The sequence below is a fragment of the Lactuca serriola genome, chromosome 1 (genome assembly GCF_051521515.1).
Source record: "Lactuca serriola cultivar US96UC23 chromosome 1, Lser_US96UC23_V15, whole genome shotgun sequence".
Taxonomy (NCBI): domain Eukaryota; kingdom Viridiplantae; phylum Streptophyta; class Magnoliopsida; order Asterales; family Asteraceae; genus Lactuca; species Lactuca serriola.
Window position 1 is genome coordinate 137,468,786 of NC_136408.1, and position 25,886 is coordinate 137,494,671.

The following is a 25,886-nucleotide window of genomic DNA, read 5'->3' on the forward strand; positions in this document are numbered from 1 at the left end:
GAAATAGCACCACCACCTAAAGTATAAATTCAACCACTTGTTGATTTTGAATCACTTGTGTGATCAATCCAGCTGGCATCATAATAACCTTCAAGTATTCCATTCGATGACGAATATGTCAACTCAAAAGTACTTGTCCTTTTCAGGTATCCTAGTACTCTACCTACTGCCTTCTAGTGCTACGTCCCTGGATTAACAGTGTACTGACTCAATTTGCTTACAACAAATGCGATGTCAGGTCGCGTGCAGTGAGTAGCATACATCGTACTTCCTACTGCACTAGCATATTCTAGTTGAGCCACTGCTCGACCAGAATTCACCTTCAGTTTTACACTTGAATCAAAAGGAGTATTGAATTCCTTAATTTTTGAATGTTGGCACTACTAGAAAAACAGCCTTTTACGACGCTCATTGCGCGTCGTAAAAGGCTCAGACGACATGCAAATGCGCGTCAAGGAAGGCCCTGTCATAAAGAGAGACGACGCGCATTTACGACGCTCATTTACGATGCGCAATTACAACGCGCGTTTACGACACGCTATGCGTATCAAAGAAGGTCGTGTCATAAAGGAAGACGACACGCATCCGCGTGTCGTAACCTTACGACGTACGTGTTAATGACACGCAATGCGTATTAAGAAAGCCCCTCTCAAGAAAGGCCATGTCATAAATGAAGACGACACATATTTTTGCGTATCGTAATTTTAAATTTTTAAAAAAAAAATTATTTATAGATTTTCTTATTTTCAAATTAAATTTGCATTTCATGTCTCATAATACAAAAAATACAATACATTGCACAAAAGTTAATGTCATACAAATAATCATTCCAATAGTAGACAAATGTAATACATCAAATAATCATTCCAATAGTAGACAAATGTAACATTTCAGCATTTTTTATATAATTAACTAAATTATTAGCCAAATTTCTTAAAATACCAACATACTTTTCTATGAAGAGCCTTAACACTATTCTTTTCCATCAAAAACTTCAAAACCTGCATAATTAAATTAATGTTTAATCAGCTACAGGTCAATAAGGTAGGTTTAAGCAAAAAAAATTCATAATAGTAAGATTTTACTTACCACTGTTATTAATGACATTGAAAGAAGCAGCCCAACAAGCACCCCCTCAAAAGGATTACTACCACATAACTGTTGATATTTGATACTTTATTACTAAATGAAACCAAAAACAAAGTTAAAAAGTAAACAAAATCAGAAGGTTTTAGTCAAACTTATAGAGGCTGTAATTCCAAATATTACTAAATGACATTGATTGAACCACCTGCAGATTTACCATTTTGTCCCTATGAGATTCACTACTGAACACATTCTATAGTTTGTAAACTATAATATATATATATATATATATATATATATATATATATATATATATATATAATCATTGTGAAAAGCAAGAAGTTAGAAGTGGAATGTGATTGCATACCATCAAAACCAACATTTTTACATGCCCATTTTTCCCAGCTTCTATTCACGAAACCCGAATCCACGATTGCTTGTTGGTTACATGTACAAAAGCCAACAAGTAGTAAGGCGGGCCTGCAACCAACCCATCCACATTTTTTTCACATAAAATAGCTACCTCATTCCATAATTACTAAAAAATATATATATACTTCAATGTTTTATGTCAAGTGATAAAAAATAAGATATGTCAAAAACTTCAAAACCTGCATAATTAAATTAATGTTTAATCAGCTACAGGTCAATAAGGTAGGTTTAAGCAAAAGATTTTCATAATAGTAAGATTTTACTTACCACTGTTGTTAATGACATTGAAAGAAGCAGCCCAATAAGCACCCCCTCAAAAGGATTACTACCACATAATTGTTGATATTTGATACTTTATTACTAAATGAAACCAAAAACAAAGTTAAAAAGTAAACAAAATCAAAAGGTTTTAGTCAAACTTATAGAGGCTGTAATTCCAAATATTACTAAATGACATTGATTGAACCACCTGCAGATTTACCATTTTATCCCTATGAGATTCACTACTGAACACATTCTATAGTTTGTAAGCTATAATATATATATATATATATATATATATATATAATCATTGTGAAAAGCAAGAAATTAGAAGTGGAATGTGATTGCATACCATCAAAACCAACATTTTTACATGCCCATTTTTCCCAGCTTCTATTCACGAAACCCGAATCCACGATTGCTTGTTGGTTACATGTACAAAAGCCAACAAGTAGTAAGGCAGGCCTGCAACCAACCCATCCACATTTTTTTCACATAAAATAGCTACCTCATTCTATAATTACTAAAAAATATATATACTTCAATGTTTTATGTCAAGTGATAAAAAATAAGATATGTTAAAAACGAAGTGCAATGCGCACTTACTGTTATGGACTCGAGCATATAATAGTCTTTCTCCTTTCCAATATTCCAAAGGCCTCCTTTTAATTCTACTGCTTCGTCTCACTCCAGATGTCCAAGAAGACCCCGCTCCTATCATAATCATCCCCATTATATCATAAATAAATAAACCATAAGAAGACCATCTATAACAGGTAACAATTTTTTTCCAATCCATCACAACAGGGGGAAGAGAAGCATCAGGAAACAATTCCTAACTAAATAGATAATAATAATTATCTAATAACTCTACAGTAAATTTAGAATTTTAACTTACATGAACTGATTGCATCTGTAGTAAATCCGCAAGTGCTTTTTGCCTCAACTGTTATTGTGAAGAAAAAAGAAACAAAGTATTATTATATATCAAACACATAAATTTACAAAATATAGAAGATTACAATTATGCCCTTATATACTGATTGGTTAGTAGCCCAACTTTCATAATAGTACATAAAATATGGTTAGTTTCATTATTATAACAAAAAAACCCAACATTATATTATTATTTCACTTGCAAGGCATGGGTCAAGTCCATTAAACAATAATACATCATCAACTGTTAAAGACTTCCTAAACCTTGTTTAAATAAACTAATGATCAAACCAAACCACTTGTACATGTTACTTGAAGTTCAGCTTTAGCACCACCTTCCTCCACCAGACCATTCCAGGTGATTTCTAGAGGTGTGTGTAATTGCATTGACCTAGTTTGACCAGGAATCCTAAGATGATTATTCGGCTTCACAGGAAGTGGGGCCCAATATTCAACCTCAGATGGCTCGTGTTTGAAAACAGACCCAAATTCAGGCAATGTGTCGCTTGGCCTTGGGATCTTCAGTTTACAGTCAGAATTAGCAAGAATGTTTTTGGGTTTTAAATCTCAATGAAACACATTTGTTGCACACATGACAAACAATCAAACACAAAAGTATGCATATCTGATACATATATGTGCACATTCATACGAGTATTTGTAGGTATCAATCACAATACCACAAGAACATATATCTTGTCAAGATAAAAAGAATTAACCTGCATGAATATATCTTGATTGCAACCTTTTCTTTTGTGTGAGTATCAACAGCGGACCCCACAACACCATAACTTCCTTTCCCAATAACTTCTTGAACTTGGTACCTACTTGCCTCTCCATACTCTGCGAAAGAACTCTGCTTCAATCTGGCTCAAACAATAACAAACACACCTTTAATCAACAAATGACAAAAAAAAAAAAAAAAAAAAAAAAAAAAAAAAAAAAAGACTAGAGATGCATCCTGTTAATGTAGCCAAAAGGGAAAAACTTTGTATTCATTTGAAAGCCTGTTTTTATGCAACATTAACATCGTCTACAATGGGGTTGGTTGGACAAATCAAATCAACTATATCAAATCAAATCAACTATCTTGTCAACGATCATGGCCAGTTTGTCACTTGGCCCTATGTGGTTTGGGAATCAGTTATCAATTAAAAGGTTTCAAAAAACTACCTATATTGAATAAAAAACAGTTAAACCAAACGAAGAAGATAAAGAATGATAAAAGAGACCTGAATACATTGAACCAGTCTTTGTAGATCTTCTGGTGTTATGCAGAGCACCGACTAATCGATGCTGAATCAATCACCATTTTAATCAGAAGTTATGAATACACAAATTATAGATTCTCTAATAGACTCCAGGTCAGGGTTCTTAAATACAGCACTTGAGAATCTATCAAAATCCCCAAATTTCCAGATCTCGCCAACGTTGCTAAGTTGAAAACTGCAGTCAAGATTTTTTTTGCCCATTTTCCCCTTGCTTGTCGTGCGAGGCGCCAAACCTTTGAGTGATCTTGAATTTACAGATTTTTTTATTATTATTTAAAATATATAAATATAAAACTGTATCATAAATAAATAAATAAATTAACTTTATTTAAAAATTGTTCAACTCACATTTAAGGCCATTCCGGACCAAACTAATAATTAAACCAAGACATATGACCTGAAAAATTCTCCCAACACTATCAACACCATTCCATACAGATGGAAGTGTCCATTTTGAAACCCTAATTATAGGTTATGTGTTCGAATCTAGTGGAAAATGGCAACTGTTTGATTGGTTGTCTCCTTTTCATATCCAGACCTTCAATAATTCAACTTTGATTGATGTCTTCCATTTGAAAAGATTTGGAGTATCGGTAGGATGAAGCCAAGTAAGTGACTGAGTACCAAATTGTTGCAGACATAAGCTTAATCCATCCCTGTTATAAAACACGGTGTGTGGATGATAATGGACAACCTGTATTAAGTAATTTAAATCGTAAAGTCAAATATAGATCTAAAGTCTAAACTGTAATTTTAAAATGAGAATCCATAAATGGTGTAACGTGTAAGTAAATGTATTTACTTTTGTCCTATCGGATGTCGTGTGAAGTAGAATCGAAAGTCTGTAGTAAGATCAATCTGTATTAAAAGCTTTAACACCCACTCTTTGCTGAGAGGAAAAAGAAGAGACATTACCATTAGCTAAATAGATTTTTGAGTGAGAAGGTGACAAAATTATTTAAAGAATAAAAAATGTGACTCACCTTCTTTTCGAGCTCATGAAGTGATAGTCCAGCACTAAAAACACAACTGGGCCAATGTTGGTTTTGGTTTCAATAAACATAACACAGGAAGTGGGAAGAATCGATGGATCTTAAGGATGAGACCCCCTTTTCTCATCATCACTTGCCTGTGCCATTGACACCGTAGCATTATAACAGTCCCATCCATGATCTCCCATATATATATATATATATATATATATATATATATATATATATATATATATATATATATATATATATATATATATATATATATATATATATATATACATTTTACACAAAGATAATAAACATTTATTTTTGGTTCTTAATCCCGTTCAAATCACACCAGAACTTGTCATGTGGTGTGTTTTCAACACAACACAACACAACTGAACAAATGGAAATGAACTTGTCTAACCAACCAAACAAAATGAAATGTGTGTATTTAGGGGGCTTGCTAGCTACTTACTACTAAATACTAATAGTCAAGTCAGTCATATATAATCATACTGTACAAGCCTGGAGGGAGAGAGGAAGGTAGGGAGGTTTCACAACTTATGATGAGGAAGAGGAATTAATGTTGCGGTGCTAACTTGGCTAGAATGACCATATCTAATATTTTAACATCAAGAGTGTCATCCACTTTAACGATTCCATCTATGCCATCCACACCAATGAGCTTCCCTGTAGCCCCATGTTGGGGTCCACCCATTATCTTTATTTTGTCTGACTTCCTTGGCACTACCACCTCCATCTCGTTCAGGCTGGCAGTGATCACATCCCCACCAACAACTACTCGACATGCCCCATCCTGAAACATACCCCAACACTATTAATCATATTCATAAAATTAAAAAACATATTTATTCACAACACACAATACCAACCAGAAGCACTTCTCGGATAACACCAACAACAACATCAGCACCTGATCGGCGTACATTCACCAATATGTCTGGAAGGAACCATGGTCCATCGTTATCCCCACCTGCACAAACACATATGCTAATATATTAATATTAATTATTAGGAATCCATTGGTATACAATTACAATTTACAACACACACTAACCTACTACAGGTGACATCATATCCAAGCCACCAACACCAAGAGTCATTGGTTGGCCGCCTGGTGTACCAAGTAAATATGTTGAGCTTGGTGTCATGGGCGGCTGTCCACCAGGTGTTGATGGCAAGTAAGGCCTTGGAGCATTACCTGCAATTACACGCCACATGATATATCCTATCCATAACTTAACTCACAATTAACATAATGAGAGAGAAAAAAAGTTTTAGCATACCATAGGAGGCAGGGGTAGTATCCATATCCCTATTATCCCTTGGTGTGCCAGCTTCACTGTAACTTCCACCAGAAGGACTATTGGCCCATCTTGAACCAGGAGTTGGTGCTTCATATGCTCTTGAACGAGCGCTTGTCGGCTGCAATTCATATATTTATTATAAACATTACTCTTTTATTAATTAATGAAAGGGAGGGAGGGACAAGAGTGACACTAGTGCTCACTTGATACCGAGGACTGCTTCCCCAAGAACCAGGGTTTCCATCTTCCCAAGATTCCCTAAACAAAATAATCCATGTCAAAATTCTCTTGTTTTTTGGTTTAAACAATCATGATATCATGTCTTATGAAAAAGAAAAGACAGGTAGCAAGCTATAAATCTGGCAGGACTCATGGTTACGTATGGATTCCATGCTCTGTCACACATAGGTATCCTTATTCCATCCTGAATAGGTGTTGCTGACCAAAGATTCAAATTCATTGAACATGAAACATGAAAAACAATTACTTACTATGCATGAAAAAACCAACCAACCAACCTGCAGAATCCCTCATAGGCGTCATATATGGATGGAGTGGGGTTCGTGAAGGATGCATAGGTGTCTCACTTCCAGACCCATACCTATGTGTCTCACTGATATAAATATCATAAGCAAAAAACATTTAAGAAGGTATCTATCTAATCTTCTAATTCTAAGAAAAAATATATGTATACCGATATGGGGTCGTCTTGTTCGTATTATCAGAGACGTGAGTCCGATCAACTGCAAAAAGTAAATAGGAGTCATTAACAGCAAATGGGCTAAATAATTATACTTTTTTCTCATATTTTAAATGAGAGGAAAAGACGAGTAGTCTTGTGGGGAAAACATGCTGGGAGTAGGGGTAGTGTCGTCAATTGCTTCTAGAACTTGGATTTTTCCTCCTTGAGCCAGTTGATTTTGGATTTGAGAGACTAAAAGTACCCCTAAAGCTAAATTTTCCAGATCTGGTAGGTTTTGTAATTGTTAAGGTATCTGCATGAACCATAGTCGCCATGACTGCAAAAATTGCAGCAATAATCACTCTTAAGCAAAAGAAACAACATGAAACATATGTGAGTCTGATTATCATAAGCAAGATACAGTGAGAATACATGGTTCTTGATTCCCAGGGTTATAAGAACCCATAGAACCAAAAAACCTATTTCCCCAAATTTATATAATTATAAACCATGTGATGGATGCAGGTACACAGCCTTGCTTGTGGTTTCACTTTTCTGTTATGTAGCAATATTCTCCTTCTCTGGTTGATAAGAAGATTGAGGATGCGATTGATGAGGCGATTATGTGGTTAGATACGAACCAGTTGGCTGAGGGGGGTGAGTTTAAGGATAAGATGAAGGAGCTTTTTCCCATTTTGAAACTTTTAGGTTAGAGAGAGAGAGAGAGGATTGAATGAAGAAATGTTAGAGGCGCAGGAGGTGGGTGAAGGTGGAGGCCCTAAGGCTTCTTGTTGCTAATTCAAAGATCAACATCGATGGCAGAAGGTGGAGGCATCAGTAGAGGGAACAAGGTACAAAGAGAGGAGATCGAACCATTTAGTGTGAGGATCGATTTGGAAGAAATCTCAAACCCTTAACCTTAAACATGATGTGAAGCGATTGATCCATAATCTTCTTCGTCTCCATCAATTCCTTGGGCTCACATAATCGGACGATGGTGGTAAATAAATCATTCTTCGAGAAGGAAGGTGCATCGCAGCAGTTTGATGCTAGAAGTGGGAACGAGGATTGGAGGCAGTGGATGTGGGTGATGGGTGAGGGTGAAGAAGGTGGGGGTTTAAAAAATTAGGGATTTCATTTTCCCTCGGAGACGCACGTTTCTTAAAAAAAAATATAAAACGACATTCACAGAGGACGCACAAGTGCCCTCCGGGTTTTTAATTTTTTTACATGAGACGCTAATTTAAGGGCACGCAATAATGCGTGATATAAATCCTTAAAATTTTTGAACAAATGACACTTTTTTAATGTCACTCTCTATTGTGTAACATAAATCAATGAGTGTCGTGGATTGCACGTCGTAAAAGGGTCTTTTTCTTGTAGTGTGAAACTTTGTCAGAATTTTCTCTATGTAATGAGATTGACTCAGAGAAATCTGACCACCTGTCCTCTTCACCTTGATACCAAGAATAGTATCTACTTCTCCAAGATCTTTCATCTTAAAGGTCGAGGATAGGTATTTCTTCGTCTCAAGAATACCCTCTAGGTGAGTGCCATTGATCAACATATCATCAACATAAAGACATATAACTACTATATAATCATATGTATATTTGGAATAAATACACCTGTCAACACTATTTTGCTGAAAACCAAATGCAGTCACAGTGGTGTGAAATCTCTCATGCCACTGTTTGGGAGCTTGCTTCAACCCATACAAAGATTTAACAAGTCTACATAGTTTGTTTTCTTGTCCAGGAATTACGAAACCTTCGGGTTGCTCTAGGTAAATCTCCTCCTTCAGATAACCATTCAGAAAGGCTGTCTTCACATCCATTTGATGAATGTACAATCCTTTCAAAGTTGATATTTCTATGAGAGTTCTAATTGAACTAATTCTAGCAACTGGGGCATAGGTATCAAAGTAATCAATCCCTTCTCGCTGCCTATAGCCCTTTGCAACCAATCTTGCTTTATAGGTAGATATGGATCCATCAGGATGATATTTCTTCTTGAATATCCATTTGGATCCTATGGGTCTTCTCCCCTTGGGTAGATCAGCTAACTCCCAAGCTCCATTACCCATAATTGAATCCATTTCTTCATTGAGTGCTTCCTTCCACAGAGGAGCATCCCGAGACGTCATGGCTTCAGTAAAGGTCTTAGGATCAACATCCAAATTAATTGAAAGGATGACCTCTCTCTCGTCACTTTCTTTTGTATTCCTTCGACCAAATAAGAATATAAATCATCTCCAAAGGGTTTCTCAATTCTAGCCCTAGTACTTCTCCTTGGTTCCTCTACAATGGGAGGAGATGGGAGTATGTCTCGAGAGGTACTTGTAGGTGTTGTATGACTAGAGTTTTCTTCATCCTTAGAAAACTTGTCCACAAAGAATTCCACATCTCTGGATTCCACAACAACACCCGAATCAATATCTAGTAACCAGTAAGCCTTGTTATTTTGAGCATATCCAATAAATATACTCTTATTAGCTCGTGCTCCCAATTTGGTTCGCTTAGGATCGGGAGTCCGATAATAAGCAACACACCCCGACACTTTCAAATAGTTTAGGTTAGGCTTTCTACCTTTCCACAACTCATAAGGGCTTGTGGGAATCACACGACTAGTGATCCTATTATGAACATAACAAGCAGTCAATAATGCTTCCCCAACAGATTGTTTGGTTGACCCAATTGGTTCAACATACAGTTGACCATCTCACAAAGGGTTCGGTTCTTTCTTTCAGCCAAACCATTCTGTTGGGGAGTGTATGGTGATGTTCTCTCATGTTTGATTCCATTCTCTTCGCAGAATGTGTTAAACTCTTGGTTGAAATATTCCCCGCCTCTATCTGAGCGAAGAATTTTGATGTGTCTTTCAAGTTGATTTTCGACCTCAGTCTTATATTGTTTAAATGCATCAAAAGCTTCATCTTTTGATCTCAGCAAATAAACATGTAGATATCTACTGAATTCATCACAAAATGTGATGAAATACCTTTTTCCTCCTCGAGTAAGGATTCCATTCAACTCACATATACCGGAATGAATCAACTCAAGAAATGATGTGTTTCTCTTAACTGATGGAAATGGTTTCTTAGTGAACTTTGATTTCACACATGCTTCAGATTTTTCAAAATCTTTTGTGTCATATTTTAACCTACCTTTAGTTTGCATTTTTTCAATGTTTTTAACATTAGTGTTACCTAAACTTTTATGCCATAAAGAAATTGAACAAACAATATAACTAGAAAAGTTCACTTCATTCACATTAGCAACCAATCCATAAATTACATCATTACCAACACTCGACACACTAGCAACACTAGAAACACCACTTTCAACACTAGGACAACTCATATTACCCTCATCACTAAGACACAAGCGATACATTCCCGAAGTATTGTTCGCCCTCCTAACATGTCTTCTACCTTTAGTGATCACAATTTTGCCTTCTCTCAAGCACCATCTTGAACCCACCCTTGTCAAACTTGTCTGCAGAAACCAAACCCTTTGAGATAGTAGGAACATGTAGAACATCTCGAAGAGTCACCCATTCACCACGTGTGAACTTCAACCTAACATCACCCCTTCCTAGAACTTCAGCTCTGTGCCCATCAGCACAGGCGACAACTGTCCCATGTGGCATGGGGTGGTAAGTGCGAAAGCTCTCTCGTTTCCCACAAACATGCATAGCGGCTCTAGTGTCCACGAACCAACCTCAAGCATAGATAGCTCAAGTAAGAGAGGAGATCATGAAAATCTCTCCAAGGTTCACACTAGCCACCATGTCAGTCACCTTCTCGACTGCTTGTGCAACCGGTACTGATTTGCGATCTTTGCATTCTCTTGCATAGTGTCCAAAGTCTCCGCAGTCGTGGCAAGGACCAGCCCTTTTTGGCTTTGAGTTGGGATTCTGATGACCAGGTTTCTTGAAGCTTTGTTTCTTGGGTCCAAAGTTCTTCTTGTTCTGTCCCCAAATTTGCCTTTGTAGCTAGAACTCCCAGCTGACACTTGATGCACACTTTGTCCAAATTTACCTCGCTTGTCCCTGATGCGAGTTTCCTCCTCAATGCGGAGGTGTTTCATCAGATCATCCAAGGAGTAGTCCTCAGATTTGTGCATCATTCTCTTAGAGAAATCTTTCCACGAGGGTAGCAGTTTTGCGATGATCGCACCAACCTGAAAGAGTTCTAGAAAAGAGATGGAGAGTGCGTTCAACTTGTTGACCATGACGTGGAGTACATGCACTTGCTCCATAATTGATTTGTCATCAACCATTTGTAACTCAAGGTACTTGGACACAAGGTACTTGTTAGTACCTTCCTCATGTGCCTTGTACTTAAGTTCCAACGCACTCCATAACTCTTTTGGATCTTTGACCGGCGAGTAAAGATCATAGAGCCGATCAGATAGGGAATTCTTGATGTGACTCACACAAAATTCCTCGGATTCTCTACGCAGAATCCTTTGCTTTTCTAGTTCTGTAATGATAGTTGGGTCCACAGATTCCCCTCCTTGGGAATTGGATTATCAGGAATTGGTGCCAGTTTTGGGTCCAACACAAAGGAGAGCTTCAAGACATGAAGCATGAACTTCACCTTTTCGGCCCAATGAGTGTAGTTCTGACCATCGGATTGGTCAAGTTTGGCAAACTCTTGGTTCATGAAGTGGAGGCTAGCAGTAGTGTCCATTAGTCTGTTGATTTATCACAAAATAAAAACCTTTAAGATTGTTTTGAAACAAACTAAAAGACGCGCAAGGAAACCGACAAATAATATTGTGAATTATATGTCGATTAGTTGCGAATAATAGATCCAATTATTATTAATATATTTACCAAGTTTCGTCCAGAAACCAGATCTATCCTTCTCGATTAGATCTTATTATAAGAAAGGTAGAAGAAGACTGTCCTGTTATTGAACGAATTAAACACAAGACAGAAAAATAAAACTGACTTGTTGATTGCTGATCTTGATCTTGAAGCAACTGCACGGATCAGACTCCTATACTTAAAGGTTTTTACTTCGCTTCTACTGGCTGTAAGCAACAGAGTAAAACCTAAGGATTTAATGCAGCTTGATCGATATTCCAACAGCACTGGAAATCGACAAACACAAAGCGACTACTTGGAAACCAGAAGAAAAAACACAGATGGAGGGAGAGAGCTTTCAGATTTCGTGAGGTGTTAATGCGGCTCCTAGAGAGCTGTATTTATAGGTATTGTAACCCTAGAAGGCATCAAACGGGCCCCCATAGGCCGGCCCTAGAAACCCTAGGGCGACAACTTGCTCTCCAAGCAAGCGATTTCTTGATCCTTCTAGAATACCCTGACTTGTCCTCCACGAAGTCAACGTCGGTCAACCATTTGACCAGATCGATCAAACCGGCTTGACCCGAGCTCGTCAAAAATAAAAGCTCCTCAGCTCCCAGCGACCGATGCAAAGTGCGCCTAAATCGCGCACTCGCGGCGTCGGCTAGTGCTAGGCTAGGCTAGGCGTGCGCGTGGGCTTGGCCTATTCCTTTGATCCACTAAAGCCTTTGAAGGCTTACCAAGGGAATAGGCTTATAAACACACAAAAGTTGCTTCCCCCCCACCAATGTGGGATACAAAGGAAATTGCCAACTTGCAATTCCTTTATAAATAAAGTTCCAACATATTTACACATTTAGAGTTTATTTGTGTTGTAATCTAATCACTTTAAAGTTTATTTTCGAAGAATTCAAGGATACTATTATCATTGAGTTTCAAATTGTTTGATGAGACTTAAGTTGCATATAGTAGATATTAAAAGTTTCGAATTTATGTAGAGGCATTATGTACTAGATCCCTACATTGGAGCACAAGGGAGGAAAGCCGGTTAAACCAACTTTGATAATCGATAACGTGTGGAGGAGTTTCAGAACTTACTAAGATACACCTTGTATATAAGTAGAAACATTAAATAAATGCAGAAAATCGTAGGAAGGGTGAAGAGTCATCAACCCTTAACTCATAATGGTTGTTCTATCTGCACTTCCAGAAGGATCTTCATCTTCTTCATCTAGTCTTGGCCATAGTTCACCAACTCGTGGCCATAGTTCATTAACTGATGGTCATAGATATGATGTATTTCTAAGTTTCAGAGGTGTTGACACTTGTCATAGTTTCACTGATCACCTTCATCAGGCCCTCATTAATGCCAATATCACTACCTTCTTGGATGATGAAGAGATTGAAACAGGGGAAGATATAAAACCAGAACTGGAGACTGCAATTAAGGCATCTCGGGCTTCTATTATTGTGTTGTCTAAGAATTACGCTTTTTTAACATGGTGCTTGGATGAATTGGTGCTGATCCTTGACCAGCGTATGACATCCAACCATATTGTTATCCCAATATTCTATCATGTGGAGCCCACACATGTCAGGAAGCAACAAAGTAGCTTTGGAGATGCAATGGCTAAGCATAAACAAACAATGGAGGCAGAGACAAATGCAAATAAAAGAAGTCAATGGGCTCAAAAGTTGGACCGATGGAATAAAGCGCTTATAGAAGTTGCTAATTTAAAAGGAAATGATGTTTATGGAAGGTAACGACTTTATATCTTCATGCACATTTGATTTCTTTTTTAGTAAACACATGAAATGTCAATAGCATCTTTTGCCTACGCTTTTCAATATCATCAAATAACTCGGTGATCTCCTTAATTCATACATATACATAGATTAACCATCATGATAAATTTGACATGTTTCTGTGCATTTAGTATTTTATTATCAGGTAGTTCTTTAAGATAACCTATTTTCAGTTATTTTAATATGTTTTGAACCAAATTTTGAACAGTTTTATATGCATCTACTATCAATTATGTTAATATGTTCTTACCTGTGAGTAGTAGAGGATAACCTAAAACTGGCATATATTTTTCAGACACATGCAAAACCACATTGATACTTATGTTTGATGGTCTTGTAGAAACATAGTGAAGTTAGTTGGCCCATTAGTGAAATTGTAACATGTTTGTGGATTTTACTTTATCATACATAAATATTTATGACCTTACACATTAGGTGCTAATCCTATATGGTGTTGATGTGAAGAAGTTAATTAAAAATACAGCTATGATATACTTTTGATTTAGCTCTTTGGATAAACTAAATCTCCAAATCTAGTTTGTTAGTTTTGTGTACTGTGTTTTGTAACTCTTATCAAATCAAGTTTCAGGCTAGAGACGAAATTTATTGAAGAAATTGTGAAGGACATCCACCGTAGGTTACATGTACCCTTAAGGAGTGTTCGGCAACAACTTATTGGGATGGACTATGATATTAAGTTCATCACTTCATGGTTGAAAGATGGATCCTCACATACGGCAGACATACTCACTATTACGGGAATCGGCGGGATCGGGAAGACATCTTTAGCCAAACATATCTATGACCTATATTGGTGTGAATTCAACACAAGCAGTTGTATTGAAGATATCAGTAGGAGATGTGATGGAAAGTTTAATGGGCTGCTTGATATACAAAAACAACTCTCGGATGACATTTCAAAAAAAGTTTAATTCAAGTTCATAATGTTTCAACATACACCTCAAAGATAGAGAATGCATTAGCCCGCAAAAAGGGTCTTTATAGTTCTTGATGATATCAATACTATTGATCAGTTGGATGCATTACTCAAAAACAAAGGTTTTCATCCCGGAAGCAATATTATAATAACAACAAAGGAAAGAAGGTTAACACAGAGTTGTGCATTATTCAAAACAAATATTAAACCCAAGCATGTGGAATGCTTCCTTAAAGTCTTATATAGGACTGAATCATACCAACTTTTGTGTTCCCATGCATTTATGTGCAACCATCCCAAGGCAGGTTATGAAGAGGTGTTAGAGAAGCTTGTGAAGTATTGCCAAGGACATCCCTTGTCTCTCAAAGTTTTGGGCAAGTCGCTACATAATCGAGATGTAGCTTACTGGGAAGCGTGCATACAAGGGCTAAAAAAAGAAACAAGTTCCTGTATAAATAATGTCCTGAGAATGATAAGGAGTTGTTTGCCATCTAATGTCCTGAGAATGTATAAATAATGTCCTAAGAATGAGCTTTGATTATTTGCCATCTAACAATGATAAGGAGTTGTTTAAGCATATTGCTAGTTTTTTTGTTGGAATAAATAGAGATGTTACCGAAAGAATATTAGAGGCATGCAATATAAACAAGATCCGGAATCATTAATTTCATTGACAGATGCCTTCTTAGTATAGGACGGAATAATGAATTTAAGATGCATCAGTTGGTTCAAGAGATGGGAAGATTCGAAGTACTTCAAGAATCACTTGACAAGCCATGGAAGCGCAGTCGATTATGGTATCATGAGGAGTCGTTCAAAGTATTAAAGAAAAAAAAGGTAAGAGCCTTTGTAACCCTGTATAGTTGTTAGTAATGTGCATATTTTAAGTATTTTGTATTGTCTAATTTTTGTTGGGTTTTGGTTCTTCTTAGGGTAAGGGAAATATTCCAGGCCTTGCTTTGGACATGCGAATGATTGAGAAAGAGAAGTCAGGTGCATCATTTGAGGTGAAAATAGATGCGTTGAGTAACATGGATAATTTGATGCTGCTACAACTCAATTATGTGCACATGAATGGTTCTTATGAAAACTTTCCGGAAGAATTAAGATGCTTATGCATGCATGGGTACCGTTTAAATTCTATACCTTTAAATTTACCAATGGGGAATCTGGTTGCTCTTGACATGTCATATAGCAATATTGAATCATTTGTCTATTGTGATAGTAATCCACAACGACATGAAAAGAGACAAAAGGTAACTTATCTTCCTTTGTTATTATTCCATGTTGATTTGGTGAAATTCACTATTACTCTAACTTATCCCTATTTCAACAGTTAAGCGGATCATGCTTAAAACACAAAAGGGTACTTGGATCATTGAAGATTCTTAATTTAAGTTTCTGTAAACAACTTCGTAGTCTTGGTGACTTTGACCAATTCCCTGCTCTTGAGAGGTTAATAGTTCGAAATTGCATTGGTTTGCATGAGGTTTGTGAATCAATTGGGCAATGTGTTAAACTTGTCTTAATCGATCTGAGCTACTGCAACAAGCTTGAAAATATTCAAAAAGTCATAGGCATGTTAGAGAATGTTAAAATAATGTTCCTAGAGGGTTGTAATCTTGGGGAATCACGAATCAAGATTAGGGATATTGATTTACAAGAAAGGCTCAAGGCTAACGACATTGACGTAAATACAATAACCTCTTCCTCTGCCTTTGTGGGTGCTATACCAAGTGATTTGACGTTCTCTGCATTTTCTTTACCTAGGTCTTTAGTAAGTTTGGTACTTACAAATAATAATTTGTCCAATGAATCCTTTCCCATGGACTTCAGTTGCCTATCCATGCTAAAGCATTTATATTTAGACGGAAATCTTATCGATTCCATGCCTATTTCTGTGAGAACCCTTCCTAGGCTTGAGATACTTAGCATGAATAATGGTAAAAATTTGAAGTCAATCGAGCATCCTGCACATACACTAAGAGCGTTGTTCCTCGCTTCTCATAGGCCCTCTATAGAAAAATTGGTATTAAATCGAACAACATCCATACACCAATTCTTATATAACGATAGAGATTACGGACGTTGGTCATATGAAATAGAAGGCGTGGTCAAAATCCAAGAAATGGTGGGTGTTGAGGAAGAGGTATTGCGTAGCTTGGGATGGACTAATTTAGACTTCCATAACGACAGGCGTGTAAGAACTAATTTTCGGAGATCTGGAATCCAGGTTTTGTCTAGTTAAATGTTTGTCTTTATGTAAATACATTTAATATAATTATTACGGTGATTAATTAAGGTGGTTTGTATTTGGCAGACGATGCATTATGAATTTGGAATATTTAGCACAATGTATGAGGTGGAGGAGATGCCGAGTTGGTTTAGGCATAGAAGCGTGGGGACATCAATATTATTTACCATCCCATCATCTCCAAACTGCCTTAGAGGATTCAACTTCTGCTCTGTGCAGACGTTGCGAGTTCCAGATGAGGATTCAGGAATCCATCTTTTGCCAAAGATCACAATTAGTAATATAACAAAGAATTGCACATGGATATACCAACGTCCCTTGACCAGATTTAGTGTATGTCGAGAGTGTTGCGTGATGTTAAGTCATTGGATGTTTGGAATGAATGACATGGAAGGTGGTGACCAGGTTACTATTACTGTTACAGGGCCATATAATGAACTTATAAAGGAGTGTGGGGTGAGAGTCTTGTATGCTGATGATGATGATGGTGCATTGGGTTATTACAAGACATGGAATCACATAATTGGTGGAGATCTCTCTCCTTTTCAAACAACTACAGGACAATACATCCTAACCAACTGGGATTTTAGATTCCAGTTTATGAATTTTTTTTCATGGAACACTAAATTCATTAGAGAATGCGTCAGCTATCAAGGTTGATGTCATTCTTAATAAATATTTTGTTGTCAGAGCCTTATGTATACAACCTGACCCATGACCAAACTTCATTAAATAGATGAACAATGACCTATTTATTTTAAATAAATGGATCATAGCCTGATTCGTCTAAATATGTACATCATATGACCCAAATCCACCCATTTATTATTGATTTTGTTTGCCCTCTAAGATGAGAGTTTATTTTTAATGTATCGATCCAGATGCATGATGGGTCGACCCAAGTATTGATCCTTCTAAATGGGTTGATCTGCTACATCAATTGGTTAAGTTTTTTGACATGTTGGGTCACATAATTATAATATACCAGGACCAATACAACTGCTTTGTCCAAATGGATGTATGTGAATAGTGATTAACACAACGCTTTTTTTTTCTCTATATTTTCAACACAAAAGGAAGTGTGGTTCAGATATTTTTCGCAAAGGAAGCCTGACATAATTGGTCATGCACGTGAGGTATATTTTTATACCCAAACATTTCTCTCATCACATAAATAAAGGGAAAATGACTTAGATTTTGTCCACATTTGGTCACTTTCAATTTTTTTTTGACAACATTGACCATTAAATTCTCATTTTCTGTTCAAGTTATAGTAGGTTAATGCCCAATTGGCATATACTTGGCATCTACATGGTGGCATTTGAGATTAGCTGATACGTGATATAAGGTATTTCTTCACCTTCTTCCTCTTTTGTGCCCTAGAATCACAAAATCAACATGTCTTCTTCTTATTCATCTGCCAGTCAAAATCAAGAATTCCATATTGAAAATCCTTGGAAATGTGGGTTACCTTCTCGATTGAGGACATCACAGACTGATGACAACCCTCAAGAAAGTTCAAAATGTGCCCTAACTCCATGGTAAATCAAGTTATGTTCTTTCTTTAACCCTTCTTTTTTATGTTCTTGCTTTAACCTTCCTATTTTTTCAAGACTAAAAGGAAAAGTTGCAATTTCTAGGAGTGGTCGATGAAGATTTAAACATCAAGTTGAAGTCGAAGAATATGGGTGTAATGGAAGCTTATGAACTAATGCTGAAAATTTGCTACATCAAAGCATGAGATGAAGATGGACCACGAAATGGAGGCACTGAAATGGAAGGTGTCCACTCACAAAATAGTGCTCTTGTGTTGTTTGTTATGCTTGTAGTTAATCTACTTTAGGTTAGGGATTAATGGCTTAGTGAAAGTTGGCTTATTGGGTTAATGTACTTTGGATGTAACTAAAAATGGCTTAATGAAAGATGGATGCTAGCTAACTGATTATTAATGACAGTTTTGGATGTTTTTTTGACATGGCTTAATGAATGATACATGTTGGGTTACCGATTGTTGATGACACACAAACATAAAACTAGCAAACAAGTATGTGTCATGAACATAAAACAGATAAACAAATATAGCCATGAACATACTAAATTAGAAAAATTAAAGAACATGATAACGTTAACAGACAAACTAGCTTCCCACAATATGAATGTGGTTCCTTTTCATGAGGTTCATCTTCAGTTGGTTTGGGAACTTCCATGTGTCCTTGAACTTCTTGTTCTGTTTTCTCGGCTTGACACGTCTAGTTTCACTACAAAGATTTGTAAGTTGCAATATTATTTTGTTTTTGCCAAAAATATTTTTGTTGTAAGTTACAATACATTATTTTTTGTTTAGGATACTATATTTGTAGTTCTTCCTATACTCTCCCTCTATTTTCCTCTTTATAATGGGCCTCCCACGTAACCTTCTTTTTAAGGGGGGTTAATGGATTATGAGCATCAACATGAGGCTACATGACACAATTAGAAGTCATAAGTTCAATCATTAACTTTTTTACTTGATTTCTGGATGTTGCTTTTTCTAATGAAGCAATCGTTGATGGGGATTATATTAGATGTCCTTGTTCTAAATGCAAGAACAAGTCTTATAAAACAAGAGGTGACGTAGAGCTTCAATTGTTACAAAACGGTTTCACTCCTAATTTCATAACTTGGCAGACCAATGGTGAAAGAAATACGATATCTCAACATGAGGAATAATCTTCTAATCTGATGCAGGATCCGATGGAAGATGATGATGATGATGATGATGATGATGATGTTAATGGGTGTACACAAATGTTGATGGATGTAATGGAAGGACTCCTGAATCCAACCGCCAAGGGATTCTATGATATGTTAGAAGACGCTGATGAACCTTTGTGGCATGGATGTGAAAACTATTCAAAATTAGAAGTTGCAACAGAGTTGTTGCATTAGAAGTCTGAATACAATATATCTAAGGCTACTTATGATCACATACTTCCTATAATTAAGCGGATGCTACCCAAAGGTAAGAAACTAGTTGAGAACTTCTACGAGACAAAGAAGCTTTTGAAAAGAATTAGACTCCCAGAAAAAAAAAGATTCATGCTTGCAAAAACCATTGCATGATATTCTATTGGGCTGATTTTGATTTGACTAAGTGTCGAGTGTGTGATCATGATCGATACAAGAGTGGCAGATAGCCTTATCTGGTTATGAGGTACTTTCCGATTGCTCCTAGACTCCAAAGGTTGTATTTGACAAAAAAGACGGCAAAGCAAATGACATAGCACTATGAACATCAAACACAATCGGGTTTGATGGTCCATCCAAGTGATGGTGAGGCTTGGAAGCATTTCGACTCAATGCATCTAGAATTTTCAAGTGAACCACAGAATGTTCGCCTTGGGCTATGCACTGATGGGTTCAGTCCAAATAACTCAAATATAACCTCGTATTCATGTTGGCCTATTTTCCTTTCAATTTATAACTTGCCTCCTTGGATGTGCTTAAAAGAAACATATGTTCAATTAAGCATAGTTATTCCTGGAAAAAAGAGCCCAGGTCAAAATATAGATGTGTTTCTCAGGTCGTTAATTGATGAGTTAAAGATGCTATATACATACGGCGTTGTCACTTATCATGCTTCGAGTAAATGCAATTTCACAATGAAAGCTATACTTCTTTGGACAATTAGTGACTTTCCTGCCTATGCAATGTTATCGGGATGGATCACACATGACAAGTTAGCATGTCCGTATTGTATGGGTGAGTCGGGGTCGTTTCGGTTACACCATGGTAGTAAACCATGTTGGTTTGACTGCCATCAAAATTTTTTACCAGAACAACACACATATAGGGGTGACAAAATAGGATTTTTGGCTAATAAGGTTGATCGATCTAGCCCCCCACCAATATTAACCGGTGATCAGATTTGGGAGCAAGTACGACACTTTCCAACAGTTTATGAAGGCAAACCTTTTAAGAGAAGAATGCAAAATTGCCTGGTTTCGGGATTACTCATAATTGGGTTAAGAGGAGCATCTTTTGGGAGCTACCATATTGGCAGAAGTTGTTAATACGACACAACCTTGATCCCATGCACATTGAGAGAAATGTGTTTGAAAATATTTTCAACACCGTGATGGACACTCCAAAAAACAAAGACAACATGAATGCAGGAAAAGATATAGAAATGTATTGCAATCGAGTGCAATGGCATACATGGAAGAAGCGAAATAAGGATATGAAAAAGAGAGCATCGTTTTCTTTGAGCAAAGAACAATTAAGTAACTAAAATATGCCAATGGTTGATTAAACTTAAATTCCCGGACGGATACGCCTCAAACTTGGGGGGTGCGTTAATGTAGATGATAATAGCTTTTACAAATTCAAGAGTCACGAGTTCCATGTATTTATTCAAAGATTGTTGCCTATTTCTCTAAGAGGTATGGTGCCAAATTCAAGATGGGATGCAATTACAGAGTTGTGTACATTCTTTCGTGTAATATGTTCAAAGGTGTTACGCGTAGATGGCTTACAGCGCTTGCAAACTACTATTGTTTAAACCATTTGCATGTTGGAAAAAATATTTCCACCTGGATTCTTTGACTCAATGGAGCATCTTGTTATCCACTTAGCTCGTGAAGCTATGCTTGGTGGTCCGGTTCAATATAGGTGGATGTATCTTTATGAAAGGTATATTTTTTACCATACAAAAGATTTTACCATAAAACCTATGGAATTTCTAATAAGCCTTTTCCAACATCTTTTTAGGAAGTTGGAATCAATGAAAAGAAAGATAAAAAACCATGTGAAGGTTGAGAGGTCCTTTGTTGAGGTTTGCATGATTGGAGAAATATTGACTTTTTGCTCACAATACTTTTTGCCTACAATCGAAGCCCAGTTGAATCGTGAGTCGCGTAATTTTGGACCAGACATTCCTAATTATACCATGGTCGACTCTTGATTAAGCATTTTCAAAGTTCCATCTCGAAGATTATTCGAAAAAAGTGGTCAACGGAGGCCTTTGACAGATGACGAGATGCGTATTGATCATAATTACATCTTGATCAATTGTGTTGAGGTTCTACCTTTTTTAAGGTATGTTAAGTTATCTACTTTTACTTGATGTCATGAATCTCTAAAATGTTTTTTATTTTTTAAGGTTGTTTGATAATTATGTGATCCAAAGAAAACCTAATATCGATGATGGAGCATTTGAAAGGTTTAGGGATCAACATTTTGCTAAGTGGTTTTAAAGATCATGTAAGTATGATACAAGCAAAATTTGTATTCTCAAAAAGTCTTGCCCCATGAATTAATTAACAAATGACTTTATCAATGTAGGTTTCACAACAATCGAATAATATTAGTCAACATCGTAAATGCCTTGCACGAGGATCATTGCGAAATGTTAGGTCCAATAAATGATACTTTGTCAATGATTACAAGTTTCATACTGAAAAATATGGTGATGGACGGGTCACACACAATAGTGGTGTATTCGTAAGAGGAGGAACTTGTTACAATGAGACCGAGTGTGACTATTATGGGTTGTTGGATGAGGTCTTGGAAGTAGAATATCAAGGCATATGGCGTTGCGTTGTAGTATTGTTCAGGAGCACATGGTTTAACCCTACTGAAGGGGTACGTGTGGATCGAAAGAATAATTTGGTTGATATTAAATACAAATCAAGGCTAAGAAATAAAGATCTGTTTATCCTAACGTCACAAGTAGAACAAGTGTATTACACACCATATCCTGCAATGAAGGATTTGAAAGATTGGTGGGTTGTCGTCAAGACGAAGCCAAGGGGTGTATATGATCTACGACAATGTGTTACCAAAGAAGATGATGATGAGGATGAAGAGGATCAATTTTTTCAAGAAAGTGAAGCGACTTTACCTTCTACAAGTAGCGGTGCAAATGAGGTGGCAGGACCCCTTTCTCATGTAATTGAAGGAGAAATAGAAGAAGTTAATGACAATGACGTTGAGAGAGAAGAGGATGAAGAAGTTGATGATAACTCGGATGATTCATCCGAAGATGATATTGAAGACGAAGACAACATATGTGATGATAATTCTGATGATGAGTAATTACTAAAACTGTAGAATGAAACAATGTATTTGGAACAATATATTGTCTGATGGACCTTATTAATAACTTTTTAGCTAAAATGATTGTTTTCTTTTTCTATATACATTGTACTTCCATTTATTCGTGTATTATATAGCATGCTACCTTCTTTTACTTCTATAATTTTCTATTATAATACATACTTGTTCTAACCAATAGTTTATTAATTCTTGATTTTAAAGGGTTTTTTTTTACTAATGACGCCACAAGGAGCCCATGGTGGTGGTCGCAGTGGTGGTCATATTGGTGGTCATGATGTTGGAGATAGAAATGCATCTCAATCATACAATAATACAGAAAGTTAACCTTCTTTAGTCAGAGGATCAAACATTTTGGAACAAGTTCCAACTAACCCATCAAAAAGGAAGTTCATTGAAGTTGATTATGAAAACGAGTACTAATGTTAATTTTATAATTATTTATGAAAATGAATTTACTTGTTAATAATAATACTAATGCTAATTTTTTTAATTATTTATTTTTCCAAGAGGGGTAATTTAGGCATTTTACTTGTTTAACTTGTTAAGAGGATAGTGAAGGTAACTTGTTATTTTTGTGTTGTTTCGAGTGTTTTAATTCAAACAAAACAAAACATTTGTCTTTGGTTCTTGTTTAGAAACTATGCAATATTCTTTGATGGAGATGCAACTATCTTGGGGCAAGCAACCCCGATCTCTGGATACGAAGGAGGAACCAACCGGAGAATCAAGAAGCTAGAGATACCGCTATTTAATGGAAATATTCCGAATGACTAGGTTCTTGAGGCAGAGAGACGGTTTCTAGATTATCGATTATCAGAAGAAGCAAAATCGGAGGTTTGCGGTGGCTTAACTAGAAGGCGACGACGCTCACTGGTATAACGAGGAACACTATCATCGGCCAATTAGCGATTGGGAAGAGTTAAAATTCCCAATCAGCCGGTGATTCGGACCTTCCATGGTGGGGGTTGCAGTCGGAGCGAGAACGTAGTCTTATGCAGATAACGGCTCCGTTAAATGACGGACGGGAAAAAATAAGACCTAGGTCATCACAAAGTTGGCCTTAAAAACGACTTGTGGGCCAAAATTGGATTGTTGGACCCCGAGAAGTTGGATCAGGCAATGGACTCGGAAATTAAAATGGAAGATAAATTAAGCCCAGTGTAAATAAACCTAATAGCCCTAAAACGATGGAAACGTCAGTAAGGGGATCATAAACAATTTACGACGACCAATGTTCAGAATTTTTCAATATCGAGAAACTTCTGTAAGGGGATCATAAACAATCTTTGTGTAAGGTCGGTGGTGTTAACCCAGCTCAGAATATGCAGGAGTTTAATTCTTCAGTGCATTATGATCATCAGCTTCCCTTATCCTCAATCGGTTTCATCCCTGGCATGTGGTTGGTGTGGAGGGGCCTCGTTTGAACTAATCTGTGTTTTGGACAAACACATTATTGGTCAATGGTATCATATCAAGGGATGAATTACCTCAAATAATATAGAGAACTCGTGATGCATTTTGAGATCCGGGGAACACCATTCACGATCAGTGGCTAGGTTCTTGTGTACACCCTTTTTGGAGCTTATTACATTGAAGCAGGTGGAGATTGTGCAATTTTAATAATTGATCCTCAAAACTTACTTCGTGGGTCTGAGGAATTGATGGAGCTTGATGATACTGAACCCATGAAGATGGAGTGGGACATATATGGGGATTGTTGATCATGGTATGGCAGAGAGCAAGACGATGAGGTCCACCTGGGAGAATCCGGATGCTATACACCATTTCTATCCACCGGACAGTGTGAATCTTTGGGGGTGGGGTATTGCTATCCATCCACCTTAAAAATCTCTTAAGATAAGGGTATTTTGGGAAAATCACTATGTTTTATCAGTAGAGGGGTAATTTAGGTATTTTATTATATCCGTAGGCTGAATGTCTTAATGTCTTGTAATCCTAGGTTCTCGCTAGCTTTATCCTTTAAATGAAAATTTTCTTGCTGTTCAAAAATAAAAATGAGGTATTTTACTTATTTAGAGGGTGTTTGGGATATCTTTTTGAGAGGGAAAAGAACTTTTGAGAAAAGATAAGATACAAAAGATTTTTGGGAAAAACTTCTTGAAAGCTTGTTTTGGATTTTTTAAAGAGGGAAACTGACTTTTTAGAAAAGTCAGGGAACTGACTTTTTAGAAAAGTCAGGGAAACTGACTTTTTAGAAAAGTCAGGGAAACGTGACTTTTTGGAACTTTTCCTAAAAGTTCTTTTGCCCTTTGAAAAGATACCCCAAACACCCCCTTAGTTTGTTATGCCAGAGTATTATAAGAGGATAGTGGGAAGGAGGGTGAAGGTATCTTTTCTCAAATTCTGGTCTTAGAACCTTTGGCACAGACTAGGCTCTCGAATCTCTAGCAAATCATTAGGTTTATCTTTGTTATTCTTGTGTTGTTTTGAGTGTTTTAATTCAACACAGAGAAGCTTTTGTCCTGGTTCTTGTTTGTTGAGTTTATTGAGATATCAGTTCATAGCATTGTTTTGTCATTTTCATTAATTACTTGGCTAAATGCAAGAAATAACAATGTATTTTTTATTTTATTTTTTATTTTAGCATTTTAGTTTTATTTCTTCTTCTTACAGCATTGTACGTCCATATTATAAATTCAAAAGGGTATTGTCCTTAAAAAATCTACCTGTTATAACAACTGATAACTCTATAGCTTTTTTATTAGTCATCCCCTTATTTATTTGTGGACATGGCACGATTATGATGACATCAGTGAGCATTATAAGTAAGATTTGGATACAATTAAAACGGCATCGCCTAACATAGTTTAGTATATCATTCTAACTAAGAATTCGTAAGCCAAAGCAGAATGATTTACAAACGCGTACATGTCATGTGGATTTAAAATGTTTTGTTGATATTGGTTGCTTGTTTTGCTAGTGGTTATGAAAAAAATAATGGTACATACTATTTTGCTTCTTATAGTCATGGTTCAATGTTG

General features: G+C 36.5%; 1 protein-coding gene and 1 pseudogene across 1 annotated transcript; both read left to right on the forward strand.

Moving 5' to 3' along the window:
• Positions 1-12,976: 12,976 nt before the first annotated feature.
• On the forward strand, positions 12,977-14,529 carry LOC145061988 (toll/interleukin-1 receptor-like protein pseudogene; annotated as a pseudogene).
• Positions 14,530-15,248: 719 nt separating this feature from the next.
• On the forward strand, positions 15,249-16,782 carry LOC145061997 (disease resistance protein RML1A-like). Its single transcript, XM_079009606.1, has 3 exons — positions 15,249-15,371; positions 15,467-15,790; positions 15,871-16,782. The coding sequence occupies exons 1-3, from the start codon at positions 15,249-15,251 to the stop codon at positions 16,780-16,782; spliced, it is 1,359 nt and encodes a 452-aa protein (XP_078865732.1).
• The last annotated feature ends 9,104 nt before the right edge of the window (positions 16,783-25,886 follow it).